The sequence below is a fragment of the Balaenoptera musculus genome, chromosome 14, assembly GCF_009873245.2.
Source record: "Balaenoptera musculus isolate JJ_BM4_2016_0621 chromosome 14, mBalMus1.pri.v3, whole genome shotgun sequence".
Taxonomy (NCBI): Eukaryota; Metazoa; Chordata; class Mammalia; order Artiodactyla; family Balaenopteridae; genus Balaenoptera; species Balaenoptera musculus.
The window spans coordinates 22,479,912-22,502,134 of NC_045798.1; the positions used below are offsets into that span (position 1 = coordinate 22,479,912).

General features: G+C 43.9%; 1 protein-coding gene across 2 annotated transcripts in view; it reads right to left on the bottom strand.

Annotated features, from left to right (window-relative positions):
* The window catches only part of LOC118906806 (kremen protein 1), a 144,496-nt gene that overhangs the window by 84,699 nt on the left and 37,574 nt on the right, over positions 1-22,223 (bottom strand). The window contains exons 4-8 of one of the 2 annotated variants that reach the window (XM_036874489.1): positions 19,454-19,578; positions 12,817-12,970; positions 3,625-3,957; positions 2,595-2,756; positions 1,416-1,500 (exon numbers count right to left, since the gene is read on the bottom strand). In XM_036874489.1, the coding sequence (XP_036730384.1) occupies positions 1,416-1,500; positions 2,595-2,756; positions 3,625-3,957; positions 12,817-12,970; positions 19,454-19,578 (859 nt within the window). The remainder of the gene's footprint in view (positions 1-1,415; positions 1,501-2,594; positions 2,757-3,624; positions 3,958-12,816; positions 12,971-19,453; positions 19,579-22,223) is intronic. The other variant, XM_036874490.1, reaches the window with a different exon arrangement.

Genomic DNA, 22,223 nt, shown 5'->3' on the forward strand with positions numbered 1-22,223 from the left:
GGCAGGTTCCAGCTCAGTGTAATGAAGAACCTTCTAGCTGGCAGGATTATTCAAATCTGGAAAGGGCTGGCCTGAGAGATTATGAGTTTTCAAAATACTTCTTTCTTTTTAAGCAGAAGAACTCTTTTCAAATGACACTTATTCAGAAGCCCACCTAGCTAAACAGGATGAAGGCAAGCCTGCTCTTCTTGGACTAGAACCTGCCTTTCTACCCACGCCTGCCCTGCCCCCGTGGCAGCCCCCGGCACTGCTTGACAGGGAAGCTGCAGAGGGGCTCGGTGTCAGATGCACGTCAGACACGGGCTTTGGGGCCTCAGCGTGCGGTGAAGTGCTGGGCCCTACAGAGAGTGTCCTGCGTTCTCCCTGCTGTGGGGGACATGCAGACGGGACTGTGCCTGAGAGGCTTCCCCAGAACGTGTGAACTGGGACTTAAAAAAAAAAAAAGAGAAACACAGATATAGAAGCTCAGGAAACAATAACAAGGACATTGTTTCCACTGAAAAATGTAAAGTGCAGGGTGGAAAGGCCTATGGGTGGTGCCGAAGTGGCCAAGGGCAGCCTTTACAGGGCAATGGAGGAGCCGGCATTTAATGTACAAAGAAGTCTGTGGTAGAGAGCAAGCCAGAAGGTCAGGGAAAAGGTAGCTTTTACAGGACACCAATGCTCAGGAAGGCCTTGAAATGGAGAGAGCCCTTATGTCAATTATATCTCAGTAAAACTGAGAAAAAAGTTTTACTGAGGAAAAAAAAGAAATGGAGAGAGCCTGGACTGGGAACCACAGGAAAGACAGAGCAGAGGGCTAGGAAAATTAGCACCCCCCTCTGTAGGCACACAAACATCAGTGCATGAACAATCGCCCCTTTCCTGGAAGGCAGAACAGTTAAACCTGAACAGCGGAAGTAAGGGGAGGAAATTTTTTTTTCCAAATTGGTCAGAACTGAAGGATGAAGCTTTTAAAAGCTTCTTAAATAATTGTTTTAAAATAATTATTAAGCAATAGTTAATAAAATGTTGGAATTCTCTTCCTAAGAATGTCTCACAGTTTCTAGAAGGCATCAGGAAATATGCCTGGTATTGTCCTAGGAATCTTTGCTCTTACGTAAAGATCTCTTCAAGGGGCCAGCACGAGCCAAAAAATGGAAATTGTCCTGTTTTATGCCCAGACTATTTCAATCCTCCTTGAAATCGTATCCTTTAGACCCAGGAGCACACACAATCCCTCAAACCTAGTGAGATTTGTCCAGTTGTACATTTCACTCTACAGGGAATGAGGAATGTCTATGGCCTCACGCTGCCCAGCACTGAGGACTCTGGAATCATGTTCCGATATTACAAGTGTTCTCAGACAACTGAAGCGTAGTAGAAAAGGAGCCCTGAGCCTTCCCCTCCTGGAGTCGGGCGGCTCTCATACTCACTTGAAAGTGATGTGCAGAAGTATCTTTGCTATGATGGCTGTGACTGTGAGGATAAGGAGCGTTGCCAGGCCATACACTGTCCATCCTGCAAGCGCAAAAGACAGGGGTGATCGGACTGTGTGTGTGAGCTCACTTTTCAGAAGGAGGTCTGAGTGAGCCCTGGCGGCTCAGAGAAGCAGGCCTGGCTGAGGAGCTCCCTGCAGGTGGGGGTAGCCATGCAACGCAGCTCGAGCTGGGCTGGCCCGGAGTCCCAGGCCTTCTGAGCACCTCGCCTTGCTCTAGACTACCTCCTGGAGAGAAGCAGGCAGCGTGGTCCAAAGCACACTCAACTTGGAGTTGAAAGGGGTGGTGCACATTCTGTCCCTACCACTGGAATCACTGTGCGACCGCAGACAAATTACATAAACTCTCTGGGCCTCACTTCCTCATCTGAGGAATGGGATGTGTGACTTGTGAAATCCTACAGATACACAAACAATAGGATACACAGGAAGGGGCTCTCCTCCCTGACTTCCTGCTGTTGAGTCCTGCAGGGGAAAACCTCTAGTCCAGGGAATCGCGAATGGTATCTGCAGCTCTACCAGCTTGTAAAGGCTCCAACTTCCTTGGCAGAAAAGAGAGAGTGACAGTCCGTACCCGACCAAGTTAGCCAGCTTGAACCATAAGATCACCACCCTCTCTCCACCCGTCTCCTGCAGGACCTGCCTTCACAGCTCTGGTGACTATCTGACTTCTTCTTTTGCTTTTTGTCTTTCTCCTTCCACTTGTCAGCCACAGGAGGGCAGGGATTTTGTGTGGTTCGCTGTACAATCCAGTGCCTAAGACAGAGCCTGACAGCATTAAAGCACTTACACATCTTCCGAATGACTGAATAAACACAGCTCTGGCAACTGCCGATGCACTCAGAGAGCTACAACTTGGGGCCGTAGGAAACACTGGGTTAGCTGATTAATCACCATGTACTAAAGGCAGCCGTGTTGGATCTTGGAGGTAAGGACTAAGGAATCAAGCTAAAGAGAAAATGTCCCTCCAAGGCCAGGACAAACAGAGTCATGAAGCCAGGACCCCCAGCCCGCCTCGGAAAGAGAAACACCTGAGAGAGCTCTGTTTCTGTAACCACCAAGGGCACTACCCCCAAGCTCTGTGGCTCCCACCCCTTTGATGGTGTCTGGGAACTGCTACCTGGCACGGTCTGGGGTGGGTGGCTGGGGCTGGTGGTGATGACGTAGAGGACTTTGGAGGACCGGGCAGCGCTGACACTGAGGTTGGCCTGCTCCGTGATCACCTCAGCCAGCGTCTGGTTGGCAGTGGGCCTCTCCTGTGGCGGGTCTTCCTTGACGGCTGGAAGATCAAAAGGAATTAGCTGGGGGAAAGCTGGTGGAGACAACGAAGAGGATGAGGCACTGGTCATGAAGAGAAGGCAGTTTTCTATGGTTCAGTGCTGGGGGCAATTCTTGGCCCCGCTGGCCCCAAAGCAGAACCTGCCAGGCTCTGGCTCCGAAGGAGCCATTTGACGTGTCTCTGCATGGACACCTGAACATGCTTTAGGGTTTTCCTTCCCTTGTGCCTCTGCAGTTATGGTCCCTCTGCCCCGAAGGCCCTCTTCCTTCCTATCTGTCCTCCCCAATCCTACCTGTTCTTTCAGCCTGTCCCACCCATGAGGAGGCCTCCTCCTCCTTCCTGTAGCTGCACACTGACTGAACTCTTCTTGAGGCCCTTGACGTCCAGGACAGAGACTAGGTCGTGGACACCTGCTGTGTTCCCATGTGCGGGCAAGGAGGTGTGCCTAGCACACGTGTGTTCACGTTACAGGGGCAGGAGTGCAGCTCCATGTTAGGAGGGTCTGAAGATGGTAAACCAGGCTTTGGGGATTGGCTGGGATGTTCAGAGGCAGGAGGATGGACCAAATGACCTCTCTAGAACCTTCCAATTCTACCTATCTCAGCTCTTTCTTTTAGTTAGTCTTTTAACTCTCCCATGAAAACTGTCATGAGAACGACTAAAACAGCAGAACTCACAACAGAACTCACACAGAACAGTGGCACCTCGTTTCTGTATCATGAAGTGGGTACAAGTTATAAAATAGGAGGCAGGAAAACCTGCAAGTTGAGTGGGCTGATCCTGACGCACAGTCCTTCCGGCAAGAAGCACCCGAGGTCCACACGTCACAATGAGGTTCAAGGGGAGCCCGAGGAGGCCGGGGTCTTACCTTGGTACAAGACAGCAAATCCCTGGGCCTGATTGATGCGATCAGAGAAGAAATACAAGATGACAAAGTCCAGAGAGATGTTAAAGGACGAAGGTGGGCGGTTCCTCCCGTTGAAACGGACCAGGACACGGTGGGTGTAGCCGTCCAGCAGCTCTACCATGTCTGCGGAATCCCGGATGTCAAACAAGGCGAAGTTGAAGTAGATGTGGGAGGCTCCCGGGACCCGGATGGTCCAGTAGCAGACCCTCCCTGTGGCATACGCGTCAGGAAAGTCGGGGGAATAGACCACGGAAGTCATGGCCGAGTAATTCCCACCACAGGCACCGACCAGAGCTGCAGGAGACAAAAGGACACCAGCCCTCAGGCTGGGGCTCGGCCACAGGGCTCGTTTTTCAACCTGTTACAAACAAAACTTCCTAGCTGATGGGATCCAGTTTGGGATGTTGTTTTTTGTCTGCAAAACCGGACTGTCTTATGTTTCAGGATTGAATCACAGAATGAATCGCTTAAACCCTGAACAAATGACTGGAGGCTTTTTATTTTTTTCCCAGGAGACCTTAAAGTTAGCACACAGCACAGCAGTGCGGCCCCGGTGGGGGCCAGGCTGGAGTCAGAGAGTCTGGGTTCGGAACCAGCTGGGCCATTGATCCCAGGGGCCATACTTCACATCCAGGCCTCTAGCTTCTCGCAGCTTTGAGGGTGGAGAGACCACCACCTACCTGCTCTCATATCACATAAATGTGTGAGGACAGATGAGACAAAGCACATGAAAACACAGGACCTCTCTGCAGGGGGCACTCAATGAGGTAAGGTAGTAAAAAGCCGAGGGCATCCCAAGTACCTTAGGGGTGCAAGGTTCATTTGAGGGGCCACACTTGTTTTTCAAGTGGGAAACTGTGGCACAAGAAATGACTTTCTCAGAGGGTAAGCTCACTGATCACTCTGCAGCAACACATTTGATGTCTCTGGACTCCCGGTTCTGAGTGGCAGATACACTTCACTGTATCTTACGTGCTGAAGTGCAAATAAGATCCTGGAAATGAAAGTCCTCAAGAGGGAGAGTAGGGCCGGGATTTAAAAAGCAGGCTTTGGGGGAGTTCTGCTTCCCTTTAGGATGTAGAAAGCTGCTTTCATCCTAACAATGAGAAAAAGCTCAGAACTTTTCTTCAACCCATTAGAAAGCTGAGATCTCAAGACAACCAAGGCAATTTAATTCTGAAAAGTAAGAAGCTCCTCTGAGGAGAGTCAGGCCACACAAAGTGTTTCATCGTCAACGGAGCACAAGAGGAAGAGGGCTTCGCCATGAAAGTAAATAAGAAGAAAGCAGCTATAATTTTAACAAATTTCTAAAGGCTGAATGTGGGCTAGCCTCTCAGTCCAGGATGTCCGGGGACCCCAGAAACAACAGGAGTCTGCACTCGCTTGCAAGCAATTCTGTGCAGGCCTCCACCCAGGGCCCACGAGAATGACCAGGGTAGGGCAGGAGATCAAAAGGTACCCATTGGTGGCACCAGTGAGCAGGAGGTGATGGGTAGGAGGTGATGAGCCACTGCTGGGGGACAGGCCTGAAACCCTGCCCTCTTCCAGGACCCTCCTCTCAAAGGAAACAAAAGCCTTAAGCTGCAAGGGGAGGGGCAGCAAACCCTCCTGCTCCCAGGGCCAGGGTAGAAGCCCCTGGGGAGGGAGCAGGAGACTCTCTCGTTCCTGTCAAAGTAACCAGGCAAAGACTCATTGCTTCTGGGGGAAGAGCAGAGGCAAAAGCCATCAGCCCCTGGTTGCCTTGAGCCCCAGGATCCTGCACCAATGCAAAGCAGAGGTCTGCTACCCAGTGGAGGGGCAGGAGACCCTCTTCTTCCTGGGAGCCCCCACAGATACAAGGCAGTGCTCGGCTGCCAGGAGAAGGGTATTTGGGGATGCTGGAAAGACCCCATCCCTGAGGCCCAGTGACACGACGTGTCTGAGATGGAGGATGGGGCAGGAGAACCAAGAACCCCCAACCACACGACGAGCACAGCACCAAGTAACAAGCAGCAGAAGTCTACCATCGAGGGAGGGGAAAGGTCACGGGCATGGAGGAACTGCTCAAAGCTGAGGGTGGAATGGGAACAATGAAAAAACCCCACTGGCATCCCAGGCTCCACACTGAGCACGAGGTAACAGCAGCCATCATGGGAGGAAACTGAAGGCTGACATGCACTGCAGGTGATGATAGGAACAGGGAAACCCAAACCCAGCTCGACCACTGACAGAAAGGCTCAATCAATCCCCACACCGAGCAGGCCTGCCCATTTCCAGGTGTAAATACACTTCCTCAGCCTCTACTATCCTTCTACATATAGTGTACGGTATCCAATACAATATTACAACACACAAAACATAAAAGCAAGCAAGCAAGAAAGAAAGGAAAATAAAAGACACTGTCGGGACTTCCCTGGTGGTGCAATAGTTAAGAATCCGCCTGCCAATGCAGTGGACACGGGTTCAATCCCTGGTCGGGGAAGATCCCACGTGCCGCGAAGCAACTAAGCCCGTGCGCCACAGCTACTGAGCCTGCGCTCTAGAGCTTGCAAGCCACAACTACTGAGCCTGCATGCCACAACCACTGAAGCCCGTGCGCCTAGAGCCCGTGCTCCACAACAAGAGAAGCCAGCGCAATGAGAAGCCCGCGCGCCGCAACGAAGACCCAACGCAGCCAAAAATAAATAAATAAATAGATTTATATTAAAAAAAAAGACACTGTCAAGCGATAAAACATCTGGTAATCATATCACAATATATATACATATTGAGTGATTATGTTGTACACCTAAAACTAATACAGTGTTATACGTCAATTATATCTCAATTTTTTAAAAAGGAGATAAAACAATCCACAGAACCAGACTCAATAATGACCCAGACATTAGAACTACCAGACAGAAAATATCTAGGGGAAAAGATGGACAACATGCTTGAACAGGTTGGAAATTTCAGCAGAGATATGGAAACTACAAAAAAGAGTCAGATGTAAATGCTATAAATAAACAATATTAGAGATGAAGGATTCCTTTGATGGGCTTAGAAACAGATTACACACACTGAGGAAAGAATCAACACGTTTGAAAATAGGTGAGTAGAAATTATCCAAAATGAAACACAGAGAAAAAAATAAATGAAAAAAGCAGAACAGAGCATCCAACAGCTGGGGCACAATATCAAACGGTCTAGCAATATATAATTGGAGTCCCAGAAAGAGAAGAAAAAGAGAATAAGATAGGAGAAATAGTTGAAGAGATAATGGCTAAGAATGCTCCAAAGTTGATGAAAGGTTATTTAAGAATCTCAGCAATCTTCAGGCAAATAAAACAAAAATTTAAAAAACAAAGGGAATTCCCAGGCGGTCCAGTAGTTAGGACTCGGCGCTTTCACTGTCGAGGGCCCAGGTTTGATCCCTGGTGGGGGAACTAAGATCCCACATGCCGTGTGGCATGGCCAAAAAAAAAAAAAAAGAAGGTGAAGTAAGGCTTTCTCAAACAAAAGCTGAGAGAAGCCATTGACAGCAGACCTGCATTAGAGAAGATGCTAAAGGAACTTCTTTAGGCCGAAAGAATATGATACCAGATGGCAAATAAGAACATGAAAAGATGTTCAACATCATTAGAAATTATGGAAATGCAAAGTAAAACCATGAGTTACCACGACACACATGATAGAATGGTTAACATTAAAAAACAGACAATACAAAAGTGCAGGTGAGGATGAGGAGCAACTGCAAATCTTATATCTTGTCAGCCAGAGTGCAAAATGGTATAACCACTTCAAAGAACAGCTGGCAGTGTCTTATAAATGCTGAATATGCACTTAGTGTATGGCCCAGAAATGCTGTAACTCCTAGGTACTCACCCAAGAGAAATACAAACACATGCTCACACAAACACCTGTACATGTGTGTGTACAGCAGCCGTACAGCATCTTTATCACAGACTGATATTTATCGATTGGTAAATGATGAATGAGTTGTGATACATCTGTACAAAGGCATGCTTCTTAGCAATAAAAAGGAACTACTGAAACAACACAAGTGAATCTCAAAAGTATTTTTCTAAGTGAAAGAAGCCAGACGCAAATGTTTAAGTACTGTATAATTCCATTTATATGACTTTGTTCAGAACACAAAACCATACAGATGGAACACGGGATCAGTGGCTGCTGAGGGCTGGGGGTGGTGACCACAAAGGGGCACAAGAGAGCTTTCTGGGGTGACAAAAATGTCCTATATTTCGACTGTGTACATATTTGTCGAATCTTATTGGACTATGCAACTAAAAGGGTGATTTTACTGTATGTAATTTCACCTCAATAAACCTAAGTTAAAAAAATAAAGATTCCTGGGTTCTAATCTTGACTTTACCATGTACTAACTATGAATTTGAGCAAGATACTTATCTTCTGTATACCTCAGTTTCCTCATCTATAGAATGAAATTAGTAATAGTTTCTCCCTCATGAGGTTATAAGAATCAAAATGAGTTGATGCATGTAAAGTGTTTACTATGAGATCTGGCACAGAGTACAAGCTCAGTTACGTGTTAGTTATTTTATTATTATTATTATTATTTGAAAAGAAAAAAGTGTCCAGGTTAAACTGATATTTCAACAGCAAAGGCAGACAAACTCAGAAATTTCAATTCCTAGATGCGTGCCGTGCTGACAGTACATCCAATTCAGCAATTTTGAGAATAAGCACGTGACATCTATGATGGATTATTAAAGTTCAGTGATAATTCAGGAAAAAAGGAAACTTACATTTCGGATAATAAGGAAACTTAAAACTTACGAATATATTCAAGATCTTATTTTTTGAAGGGGACATTGACCTGACACACAATCTAGGATGTGTCTTTCAGTCCGTGCATGTCATTGTTTAATTGGAAGCATTTTTTTCCCTTCAGTGGCATATAAAATAATGTTGCATCTCACAACTGATGGCATCTTGGAATCTATGAAATACAATTACTAATATAGTCCCAGCTGTCAGATCCTACCTGTCCTTAGGCCCTCAATCTTTTTCACCATTAATCTCCTCCCTTCCCACCAAAATGTAAGTTCCATGAGGGCAGGATCTCTATCTGTGGGACTCTGGGCAAGTTACTAAACTTTTATGAGCCTCAGTTTTCTTGTGGGGCAAGTAAGGATATCAGTACCTGCTTCACAGTATTATGAGAATTAAGGAAGAGAATGCCTGGGAAATGGATAGCACAGTGCCCTGTAAATATAAGTGCTCCACTAATGTTACCAAGTATGACCCAACCTATATGACTCACTTCTCCCTTCAGTGCCTAGAAGATGAGGGAGGCCAAGAGGGTTGCTTGGGCAGTCCCTGTGACCTGTTGCTGACGCCGGCCTATCTGCTCTTCTGTTTGGTTCTGTTAATTCAATACGTTTAACTCTGGGGGCAGCAGAGGCTCTGAAGCCTTCATCAGCGCCACATTTACACACAGAACACAACCTACTTCAGCAACCTCCCTAAGCTCATGAGAGCTTGCTGGAAAATCAGCCACAGAGCCTGTGACAAATCACTGGATGTGGCAACAACCACTGAGCAGACAGCTTCCGCCCGCTGCCTGAGTAGTCTCTCTCCCGAGGTTGTTGTTCTGGGACACAGAGACTGCAACCTGGTCCCTTTCTCACATCTAACTCTCCTCCAATCTCTTTGGAGAGGCACCTTTGCCCTCCCAAATTACGGGATAGTCTGCAGTCACCATCTCTGAAATGCTCAGCCTCATCCAGTGGATCATAAGGATCTCCATGAGGCAGTACTTAAACTCTTTAAACTATTTTACTCCTAACAGATGAAACTTTACAGATTATTTCTACAGTGCTGCATTTTGTACCTTTCTTTACAAAGCTGTGGGGTGTGAATTATGAGTTGGCTGCTGTCAGGGGCCCCTGCCAGTCAACACACATCAGGGCCTCTGAAGACTGGAATGGGCAGCCTCTCAGTGCCATTGTTTTTAGTCCTCGAGGGCATGGAAGCCAGAGGGGGCAGCTTCTAGAGACCTGCGGAAGGGGCCAGTTTGATCATAATCTGAACAACCGGGCAAACTTTGTTCACATACTTTTAAAGCATTAAACTGGATCTGGTATTATGATCTATTTTGTTATTGTTAATAAAAGGGATTTTTAGCTGCTGAAACTAGAAAAATAAAAAACTGTGGCAAACCTGAGTTTGAATCCTGGCTCTGGCACTTATTAGCTTGGACAAATTATTTAATCTTTTGATCCACAGCTTCCTTATCAACTGGGCTGTTGCAAGGATTAAATAACAAAATAAACAAGTGCCCCAGTATCAAGTCTAGCATGAAGCAAGCACTCAATAGAGAGCAATTATTTTCATCATAATTAATTTGTCTTAGGGCACTTTTGTGTGAGGCCCAGTACTATCTCCTAGATATATTTCTAGTACCAAAGATGATACTTGGTACAAAGATGACTGACTTTAAGCCAAATTATTTCCATTTGATGCTCCAGTAGAGGCACTGTGCAAATAAAACATAATTTATCTGCCACACTGCAGATACCCAATAAAAATGTGCTAAATGAATGAAAGAGTATCATATAAAAACTACACTTATTTTTATTGATATGAAATTCACCATTTTAACCATTTAAAAGAGTACAATTCAGTGGTATTTAGTACTGTCACAATGTTGTGCATCCACCACTACTATCTAATTCCAGGATATTTTCATCACCCCAAAAAGAAAACCCATACCTCCTAAGCAATCACTTCTCATTCCTCCCCTTTCCCCAGCCCTTGGCAACCATTAATCTGTTTTCTGTCTGTATGGATTTGCCTATTCTGGACATTTCTTATCAATGGAATCATTAAATATGCGCCCCGTGTGTCTGGTTTCTTTCACCGAGCATCATGTTTTCAAGGTTCCTCATGTTGTGGCAGGGGTCGGTAATTCATTTCTTTTTGGGGCTAAATAATATTCCCTTGTATGGACACACCACATTTTGTTCATCCATTCGTCAGTTGATGGACATCTGGGTTGTTGCTACTTTTTGGCTGTTACGAATAATGCTGCTATGAACATTCATGTACAAGCTTTTGTGTGAACATATGTTTTCAGCTCTCTCGGGTATATACTTAGGAGTGGAATTACTGGGTCATAAGATGATTCTGTTTCACGTTTTGAGGAACTGCCAGACTGCTTCAAAGGAGCTGCACCATTAACATTAATACCAGCAACGTACAGGGTTTCAATTTCTCCATATTCTCACCAACACTTATTTTCCATTAAAAAAAATTAACACTATATTCTGTTTAAAGTAGAAAAACAGGTAGTGAACCCACACACCCTGCTTCTGTTTACTGTCTACGCCCACGGTTTGTTGGTGGTGTGAGTCCTGGCAAGTTATTTATCCTCTCCACAACCTAGGACTCTCTTCCTCTCCACAACCTAGGACTCTCTTCCGTAAAATGAGAGGGATAATAATAATGCCTTCCTCAGATGGCTGCCAGGAGGGCCCAATGTGACAATTCTTATAAAGCCTTACATACTAGGGACTCAGTGTTTATCTCCTTATTTTTTTTACTTAAGAGTATACCAGGCACTCTGTAAGGTCAGCCAACATACTCTCCTGGGTTGGGGTGTTGAGGCAGAGGATTTTATAACAATGAACTCTGGAGATGAAAGGCTAAATGGACGTGCAGCACATATTATTTGCCAACTATTCTCCCTTAAACATTAGCTAAGGTGCAGCCTTTAACAGAGGTACTAACACTGAGCAAAACAGGATGTATAGGAAGCCACTGGCAGTCTCCAATGGGCACACAACTAAAAAGACCAACAATTAACCACGTGAGTTTTGCTCACCAATCCTCCCGCTGTCCTCCCCCAACAAAAAACACATTTTTGACAGTGTCTAAGCTGTAACCTGCGAAAGCATCAGTTATAAACTCGGGCTGGGTTTTACAGACACCATGTGTAGTGGCTGAATCATGTTCTCCAAAAAGATATGTTTAAGTCCTAATGCCTGGTGTCTGTGATGGTGACCTTATTTGAAAACAGGTTAACTGAGGCTGTACTAGATTAGGGTAGGCCTAATCCAATGACTAGTGTCCTTGTAAGAGGCACAGAGGGAAGTCAGCCACGTAAGGAAGACAGAGACTGGAGTGATGCAGCTACCAGTCAAGGAATGCCGAAGACTGCCAGCAATGACTGGAAAGTAGGAAGAGGCAAAGGCAGATTCTTCCCTGGAGCCTTCATAGGGAACATGGCCCTGACAATGCCTTGATTTTGGACTTCTAGGCTTCCAAACTATGAGAGAAGAAATTTCTGTTGTTTGAAGCCACCCAGTTGGTGATAATTTGCTATGGCAGCAGCCCCAGGACACTGATGCACCACATGACATACTGGCTTAAAACTGAGCCACTCAGCCTAGTCAAGACGTCAGCATCTACTCTAGCCTGGGGACTAACAACACTGTAGACTCTACAGTGTATCTCAGTAAGCTCAAGCCTTTCCCTTCGTCTGCCTCATCTGTGACTATCTCCTTTCTGCCATCTTAAAATCTGGCGCTGCATTGGTACGAGGGCGCTTGCAAAGTCTCATTAGCACTGCTAGATGTGGGTGGATTACGGGGGATCAAGTGGCCCAGAGGTTGAAGAGGTCAAGGCCCCAGGCCACACCCCGTTTAGATGTTCTGCCCTGGCCAGCATCTCACAGGCGTGGCGGGTCAGGGAGGAGACGGGTCAGGGCACACTCAGTACCAGGCCTGGAAAGACAACTCGAAGCTTTGCATCTCTTCTCTGCTCTATCACAGTAAGATATAAATCTCAGATGCCTCAGAAAACACTAAAAGGACTTGCAAATTACATTAAACAAGAGGATCTTAAAGCTGATACTGAACCATTACATCAGTGTCCCTATTACCTTTTCTAGGTTGTCTGAGCATCTCACAATAGGTCAGGGCACAACTGTAAGTAATTACTTGTTAAAGGTCTGTGCTCCCTTCTAGAGTCTTCTGGTTCAGTGCTGTATCTCCAGGGTCTGGTCAGTGACTGCCTGGCCTGCAGTAGGTGCTTAATAAATACTGCCAAGTGAATGAATGGATAACGGGGAGGGAGGAAGCAGAGGCAGGCCAGTTCCCCAGGCCCAGGGTTCCCGTGCCTTGGACAGTGCCGGGCACAGGGCATACTCACTGTCAAAGACGATGATCCTGCCATCGCCCCCACAGGGCTGGGTGTGATCCCCGAAGCAGACGCTGTTGCACTCCGTACTGGCTGCCTCCCCGTACTTCCAGTAATCAGGACTGTTTCCACAGAAGCAAGCATAGCCTGACTCCATCCCGGCAAACTGCCACGACAGAGAAGCAGCACTTGGTAAGCGTCAGTCAGGGGTGTCGCTGGCCTGAAGGAGCCTGGCAGGTTCGGCCCCCAGCAAGCAAGCACTTCGTCTTCCCAGCCCACGTTCCCCGGGGACCTCTGCCTCATCCCACCCTCACCACACTTCATGACATGCAGACCGGTAACTACACACCACCATGGTGCTTCCCCTTCAGTAAGCATCCCTTATTAATGTTTGTATTTCTACTGTATTTAAGTAAGTTAAAGGCAGGGGGGAATCTCATTAACTTGAAACTTTAATAATAATAACAGCTAAACATTTTATTGAATGTTTACTATGTGCCAGGTGGTAAATGCTTTAAAGTTAGTCCTCACAGAAAACTTACTGTAGGCCCCATTTAACTTTTTTTTTATATATTACCATACAGTACAACTATTTATATGGTACACAGTCCTATGAATTTTAATCCACGTATAGATTTGTACATCCACCACTACAATCAGGATACAGAACAGGTGCATCACCCCAGGAACCTTCCTTGTGCTATCGCTTTATATAATAGTTCTCCCTCTATAACCCCTGGCAACCACTAATTAGTTTTCTATACTATAGTTTTATCTTTTCGAGTATGTCATATGCTATAGACTGAATGCCTGTGTCCCCCCGAACCCCCGAAATTTATATGTTGAAAGCTAATTCCCAATGTGATGGTACTTACTGGTGAGACCTTTGGGAAGTGAGGGCTCGCTCTCATGAATGCGATTAGAGCCTTTATAAAAGAGACCCCCTTGCCCCTTCTGCCATGTGAGGACACAGTGAGAAGATGGCCGTCTATGAACCAGGAAATGGGCCATCACCAGACACCAAATCTGCCAAAGCCTTGATCTTGGACTTCTCAGCCTTTAGAACCATGAGAAATGAATGCTTGGTTTAAGCCAACCATTTTGTACAGCAGCCGGAATGGACTAAGACATTGTATACTGTACATGGAATCATATAGTATGTTATGTTTTGAGACTGGCTTCTTTCACTCAGCATAATGTCTCTGAGGTTCATCCAAATTGATGCATGTATTTTATAATTTGCTGAGTAGTAGTCTGTTGTATGAATGTACCACAGTTTGTTAATCCATTGGGTTGTTTTTAGTTTTTCATAATTATAAAATAGAGCTGCTATAAACATTTGTGTAGATTTTTGTGTGAACATAAGTTTTCCTTTCTCTAGGGTAAATACCTAGAAATGGGATTTCTGGGTTGTAATTTCTCTACAACCTCACTAACACTTGCTTTTGTCGTTTAAAAAAAACTACAGCTGTCCTAGGTTATTTATTGTATGAAGTGGTATCTCATTGGTTTTGATTTGCATTTCCCTAAAGACTAGTAATATTCAGCATCTTTTCATGTGCTTATTGGCCATTTGTACATCTTCTATGGAGAAACGTCATTCAAATCCATTGCTCATCAGGGCTTCCCTGGTGGCACAGTGGTTAAGAATCTGCCTGCCAATGTAGGGGACAAGGGTTTGAGCCTTGGTCTGGGAAGATCCCACATGCCGTGGAGCAACTAAGCCCGTGAGCCACAACTACTGAGCCCGCATGCCACAACTACTGAAGCCTGCGTGCCTAGAGCCCGTGCTCCGCAACACGAGAAGCCACCGCAATGAGAAGCCTGTGCACTGCAACGAAGAGCAGCCCCCGCTAGCCACAACTATGCCGTGGAGCAACTAAGCCTGTGCACCACAACTACTGAGCCTGCACTCTACAGCCTGCGAGCCACAACTACTGAGTCCGCATGCCACAACTACTGAAGCCCGCATGCCTACAGCCCGTGCTCCACAACAAGAGAAGCCACCGCAATGAGAAGCCTGTGCACCGGCAACGAAGAGTAGCCCCCGCTCGCCGCAACTAGAGAAAGCCCATGCGCAGCAACAAAGACCCAATGCAGCCAAAAATAAATAAATAAATAAATAAAAATTAAAAAAAAAAATCTACAAGTCGTTTGCTCATTTTTTAGTTGGGTTGTTTGTCTTTTTATTGTCACATTGTAAGAGTTCTTTATATATTCTGGGCATTAGATTTTTATTCAGATATATGTTTTGCAAATATTTTCTCTATTCTGTGAGTTGTTTTTTCACTTTCTTAGTAGTGTCCCTGATACATAGAAGTTTTAAATTTTGATGAAGTCCAATTTACTTATTTTTTCTTTGATTGTTTGTGCTTTTGGTATCATAACTAAAAAAACCAGTGCCTAATCCAAGGTCATGTATATTTGTACCCATACTTCTTTCTAAACTTTTATAGTTTTAGCTATTACATGTAGGCCTGTGATCCATTTTTAATTAATTTTCATATGTAATATGAGGTAGGGGTCCAAATTCATTCTTTTCCATGTGGATATCCAGTTGTCCCAGCACTATTTGTTGAAAAGACTATTCTTTCCCCATTGAATGATATGGCACCCTTGTCAAATATCAGTTGGCCTTGGGACTTCCCTGGCGGCCCAGTGGCTAAGACTTTGCCTTCCAATGCAGGGGGTGTGGGTTCGATCCCTGTTCGGGGAGCTAAGATCCCACAAGCCTCAGGGCCAAAAAACCAAAACATAAAACAGAAGCAATATTGTAACAAATTTAATAAAGACTTTAAAAAAATGGTCCACATAAAAAAAAACTTTTTAAAAAAATATCAACTGGCCTTAAATAAATGTATGGGTTTATCTCTGGACTCTAAATTCTATTCCATTGGCTTATATGTCCATCTTTATGTCAGTACTATAGCTATTTTTTCAGTAGTATAATTTAAAGTTATGATGTGATGTAAGGACAGGGGTTCATTTTTTTCATAAAGAGCTCCAGTTCTCCAGAACCATTTGTTGAAAGACTATCCTCTCTCCCACTGAATTACCTTGGCATCTCTGTTGAAAATCAATTGTCCATCTAAGTGCAGGTCTATTTCTGGACTCTCTATCCAGTTCCATTGATCTATAACAAAGGTTGGAAAACTCCTTCTATAAAAGGTCATACAGTAAATGTTTTCAGCTTTGTGGGTCACACGGTCTCTTCTCAACGACTCAACATGAAAGCAGGCCTGGACAATATATACAGGAATGGGTGTGGCTGTGTGTCAATAAAACTTTTTTTTTTTTTTTTACAGAAATATGTGGGTGGTAGGATTTGGCCCACACGCCAAATCTGACTCATGATCTATGTGACTATTCGTATGCCAATACTACTGTCTTGATTACTGTAGCTTTACAGAAAGTCTTGAGATCATGCAGGGCAAGTCCTCCTAGGATGATCTCTTTAAAAATTATTTTGGTTATTCTAAGTTCTTTGCCTTTCCATATAAATTCTAGGATCAGCTTGTCAATTTAAAAAAATCTGCTATGATTTTGATTAGGATTGTATTGAATCTATAGATCAATTTGGGGAAAACTGACATTATAACAATATTGAGCCTTCCGATCTATGAACAATGTCTATGTCTCCATTCATTTAGGTCGTCTTTAATTTTCCCTTGCCATGTTAGTAGTATTCAGTGTATAGGTCTTCAATATCTTTTGTTAAATTTATTTCTGTTATTTATGCTACTGTAAATGGCATTTAAATTTTTGTTTTAATTTTTAAAATAAAACTTTAATTAAAAATTATTTTCAAAATTAATTTTTAAATTGAAAATTTATATTTAATTGTTCACTTTTAGTATATAGAAATGCAACTAATTTTTGTATATGACCTTATAAACTGCAACCCTGCTAAATCTACTTATTAGTTCTAATAGCTTTTTCATAGATTCCTTATGTCTACATACATGATCATCTTGTCCATAAAGAAAGAAAATTTTACTTCTCCCTTTCCAACCTACATGCCTTTTATTTACTTTTCTTTCCTTATTTTATTGGCAAGGACCTCCAGTACAATGCTCATCAGAAGAGGTGGCAGTGGGCCTCACTGTTTGTTCCTGATCATACATGTAAAGCACTGAACCTTTCACCACTGAATATAAATTTAGCTTTAGGGTTTTTGGTAGATGCTCGTAATCAAATTCAGGAAGTTCCCTTCTCTTCCTAGTTTGCTTATGACTTTTCTCATTAATGGGTGTTGTGTTTTCTCAAATACTTATGCTGTATTTTCATTTTGAAATAATTCCAAACCTACAGAAAAATTGCAAGAATAATACAAAGAACTGCCCTTTCCCTCTCACCTAGAGACCCACATTCAAGTTGGCAACTGCCTGCACTGTATCCTTTGTAGAAAAGGATCCAATCCAGCATCACAGACATACTTAGCTGTCGGGTCTCCTCAGTCTCCTTCAATCTGGAATAGCTGCAGGCCTTCCTTGACCTTTGTCACCTTAACATTTTTGAAGAATAAAGCCTATTTTGTGGAATGTCCCTCGTTTCAGATTTACCTAGCGTTTCATGCTTAGATTCATATTATGCATTTTTGGCAGACAATCACCAAAGTGATGTTATGCTCTTGACAGGTCAGGCGGGACACAATGTCTAGTGGTCCCATCACTGGTGATGCTAACTTTGATCACCTGTGTACGGTAGTGTATGCCAGTTTTCTTCACTGTAGAATTACCTGTTTTCCCTTTATGGTAGTATTTTGTGAGGAGATCTCTGAAGCTATATAAATATCCTGTGCCTCACGCAACTTTCACTCACTAGTAAAACTTTTACTCACCATCCATGAGGATGTGGAATATTTACATACCTTCATATTTGTTCTCTGAATCAATTATTACTATGATGGTGGCCAAATGGTGAATTTTCTAATTCCATCATTTCTTCTACATTTATTAGTTGGCATTCTCCTGTAAGGAAATCCTTTTCTTCTCCTCATTTATTTATTCACTTTTTTTTTTTAACATCTTTATTGGAGTATAACTGCTTTACAATGGTGTGTTAGTTTCTGCTCTATAACAAAGTGAATCAGCTATACATATACATATATCCCCATATCTCCTCCCTCTTGCATCTCCTTCCCACCCTCCCTATCCCACCCCCTTTAGGTGGTCACAAAGCACCGAGCTGATCTCCCTGTGCTATGTGGCTGCTTCCCACTAGCTATCTATTTTACATTTGGTAGTATTCAGTTATTTTTTTATATCAGCGTGAATTTGCAGATTCTTATTTTATTTAATGGAGTATATTTATTATTCTTATTATTTGTTTTGAAGCTCAAATTATGTTAGATTTAGCCAGTGGGAGTCCCTCCAAGCAGGTTCCTGTGTCCTTTTGACAAGTCCCTCACATTCCTTACTTTCTTGTACAAGATGTTTCAGGATCATCTTGTGCTTTCTCAGAAAAGAAAAAAAAAAAAACAACCTTATCTTGCGATTTCTCTAGAATCAGCAATTTTGTCCAAGGAGCCCTAGTTCTTTTTAATGGAGAACAGTATTTATAAACCAAGATATGAGTGCTAAATGTGACCTTTACTACCAGTGTGTCACTGTTCCCAGGCCTTCTCAGTGGACAGAGCTAGGAAATATACATGTACATACATACATACACATACACACACACTTTTATACTTAAATTTATTTCTATCTCTCTCTATATGTATCAGAAACCATGCACTACACTAATAACTTCAATCCCTGTCCAACACTATAGACTTCATTCCAGTTTTCCCTGGCTTTCTTCTCTAATAGTGAGAAACCTGGCTCCCATTATCCTCAATATAGTTACTTATATGCTCAATCTTTTGCAAGCAACCAATCGCTTGATCACGTTGGGCCAACTGCCTTGCTCAGCTACCTGGCCCACAGAGGCCCTGAACCCTGCCAGTCTATTCTCCTCGCTTGGGCCTGATTAATGATCTTTTGACTGAAGAAGGAAGGAAGGAAGGAAGGAAGGAAGGAAGGAAGGAAGGAAGGAAGGAAGGAAGGAAGGAAGGAAGGAAGGAAGGAAGGGAGGGAGGGAGGGAGGGAGGGAGGGAGGGAGGGAGGGAGGGAGGGAGGGAGGGAGAAAGGGAGGGAGAAAGGGAGGGAGGGAAAGACTTTTCTTTCTTTTTTTTGATACAATAAACAAGAGCATTATTGAACCTTAACGGCCGACGAATGAGTTTCAGATAGAAGAATGGATAGGAAGGAAAGAAAATATTTTGGACTGGTGTCCAGGCTAGGGCCCCCTAATGTATCAAAGAAGTAACCACTACCTTGGCTTATTCCCAGATCCCCCACGGAGCCAGAGATGTCTTTGCTCATAACATGCAGGGGCTCAAGGACACATGTAACTGTGTTGGAGGTCAAACTGGGATGCAGATATTGGTGCTTTTCCTCCCCTTTTCTCGCAGTCTTTGGACAGAGTGCTGCCTCACGCCCCTGAATCCCAAGCCTCACTCTTCCTCCAACTTCTCCTTGGCAGAAAAGTATACAGTCATATAGCTTCACAGGTTGTTTTTTAAAATTTATATGTTTTAAAGGTATCTTAGCAGAATGCACTTACACCTTTATCTTTTTCTATAGATACATAGCCACAGAACCGTTACCTTGAACCTTTGACTCCGACAAAAACTGATGCAGGTTTGTATGGTAAGTCTGTTAGACGTTTTACTGGCGCCAGTTAGAGGAGGTGGGTTTCCATGATCCTTGTAGCAGCCAAGGTTTCCAGGCACTGAAGAAAAAAGAAAAACAAAAGAACTTTACAACATCTGGCTGTGAACACCAAGAGGGAAAAGCGTGTTTTGCCAGGGTACTCTCATCTCAGCCAACATTTCCACTCCTAAGGTGCAAATGAATAACAAGCAACAAGCTTTAAAAATGGAAGCCTTAGTGTCCTCTGCTAGCTGCTATGTTTTTGTTTTATTTTGACGAGTGAGGCCCATATAACTAAGCCTAAGAAATTTTTCACCTGTTCAATACTGATAGAATTTAGTATTGACGAGAACTAGGAAAAACTTTCTAAAAACAGAGAAGCTACAATATGTAAATTATGTTTCAGAGTCACTGGACAGCAAAAAAAGCCCTTGGAAGCCCACCATGCTATGCCTTGTGCCTTCCCTTGTCCCTTAAAAAGCCCCACAAGTTGGTTTAACCAGGTCCTTTGCTGAATGTATTAGTTTCCTATTCTACTGGAATAAATGACCACAAATCTAGTGGCTTAAAGTAGCATAAATTCATTATCTTAACTGTTCTGGAGGTCAGATGTACTAAATGGGTCTTTTGGGGCTAAAATCAAGGTGTCAGCAGAGCTGTGTTCCTTCGCAGGCTCGAGGGGACAACCTGTTCCTTGCCTTTTCCGTCTCCTAGAAGCTGCCCCTATTCCTTGGCTTGTGGCTGCCCCATCCCAGCCTCTGCTTGCCCCCCTCTGCTTCTACCATCACATCACCTTCTCTGACTCTAATCCTCCTGCCTCTCTGTTATAAGGACCTGTGTGGTTACACTGGCCCACCTGGGTAATTCAGGATAATCCTCCCCATCTCAAAATTCTTAACTTGATCACATGTGCCATGTAAGGTAACATATTTAAAGATTCCGGGGGTTACAAAATAGACATTTTGAGGAAGGAGTATTCTGTTTACCACAGTGAACATATTAGTGTTTCACAACCACACAATCAGATGGTCTGGTCTATAGAAAAAGCTGCAACTGAGAATAAGGAAACCTAAATATATATACCAACTGTGGTAGAGAGCTTTCAAAGACGGCCCTCCATGACCCCTACCTCCTGGTGTTCATGCCCTTGTGTGATCCCCTCCCCTTGAGTGTGGGCTGGAAGAGTGACTTGCTTTCGTCCGACAGAACGTGGCAAAGTTGATGGGATGCCACTTCTGTGATTGGGTTACAAGAGACTGTGACTTCGGTCTTGCTAGTAGACTCTGTCTATCGCCCTCTCAGCTTATATACTTTGATAAAGCAACATATCATGTCCGAGATGTCATGTGGCAAGGAACTGAGAATGGCCTTCAGCCAACAGCCAGCAAGGAACTGAGACTTCCAGTTTCTGCAAAGGCTGAATCCCACCAACAACTATGTATGCTTGAAGTAGATCCTTCCCCAGGGGAACCTTCAGAGGAGATCCCGGCCCTGGCAGACACATGACAGACCTTGAAGCAGAGGACCCAGCTAAGTCATGCCCAGATTTCCTGACCCACAGAAAGTGTGAGATAATAAATGTGTGTTGGGGCTTTCCTGGTGGTGCAGTGGTTAAGAATCCGCCTGCCAATGCAGGGGACATGGGTTCGAGCCCTGGTCCGGGAAGATCCCACATGCCATGGAGCAACTACGCCCGTGCGCCACAGCTACTGAACCTGTGCTCTACAGCCCGCGAGCCACAACTACTGAGCCCGCGTGCTGCAACCACTGAAGCCCATGCGCCTAGAGCCAGTGCTCCGCAACAAGAGAAGCCACCACAATGAGAAGCCCGTGCGCCGCAACAACGAGTAGCCCCCGCTCGCCGCAACTAGAGAAAGCCCACGTGCAGCAACGAAGACCCAACGCAGCCAAATAAATAAATAAAAAATAATAATTTTTTAAAAAGTCATTTAAAAATGTGTTGTTTTAATTCATTAAATTTTAGAGTAATCTGTCATATAGCAATAGACAACTAACACACCTATATAACACATACTAAATACATGCTCATTGAATGAAGGAATGAATTTATTGTGAGCCATGGACAAATCAACCTCTCTGCCCCTTAGTTTTCCATCTGTGTTATTAATTTATGAATCACTTCACCATCAGATGAAGCCCTTTCCCTACTTTCTCTGTTTGGCTCCTCACAGCTTACATAACTACAGCTATAATAAGACATGAATGAGGCCTGGTCCTAGAAGCACTTCTAGGTCAGTCAAGAGTTATACATTATCCAATTCCAAAGTGAGACATATAGATTCTTAGGAAGCACTTTTCCTTTATGTTTAAGACTGGAGAACAGCATGGTCCAGTTTAGTAAGCTTTATATCCAAACTAGTTTTTGGCATATAAAAATATACATATATACACTTATATATGTATATAGGTATATGTGTGCATAATATATATATGTACACATACACACTTTTTAATTTCTGTCACCATCTACATCTAACCAGTTCATTTTAAATTGGCAGGAAGTTAACCCAAAGAGTCACCCTTCCCCCCTAAGCCAAGTGGTTACCCTTCTCCTTTGCATCACACATGGTTCAAATATAACAAATGTGGCTCACCACACAAATGTTAAAATGCATCTTTCGGAAACAAACCAAATCTCTATAGAAGCAAATGTAAACAGAAAAGCTCTAGGCAGTAGGAGTTCACAGTGTTCAGTGGGGGCCT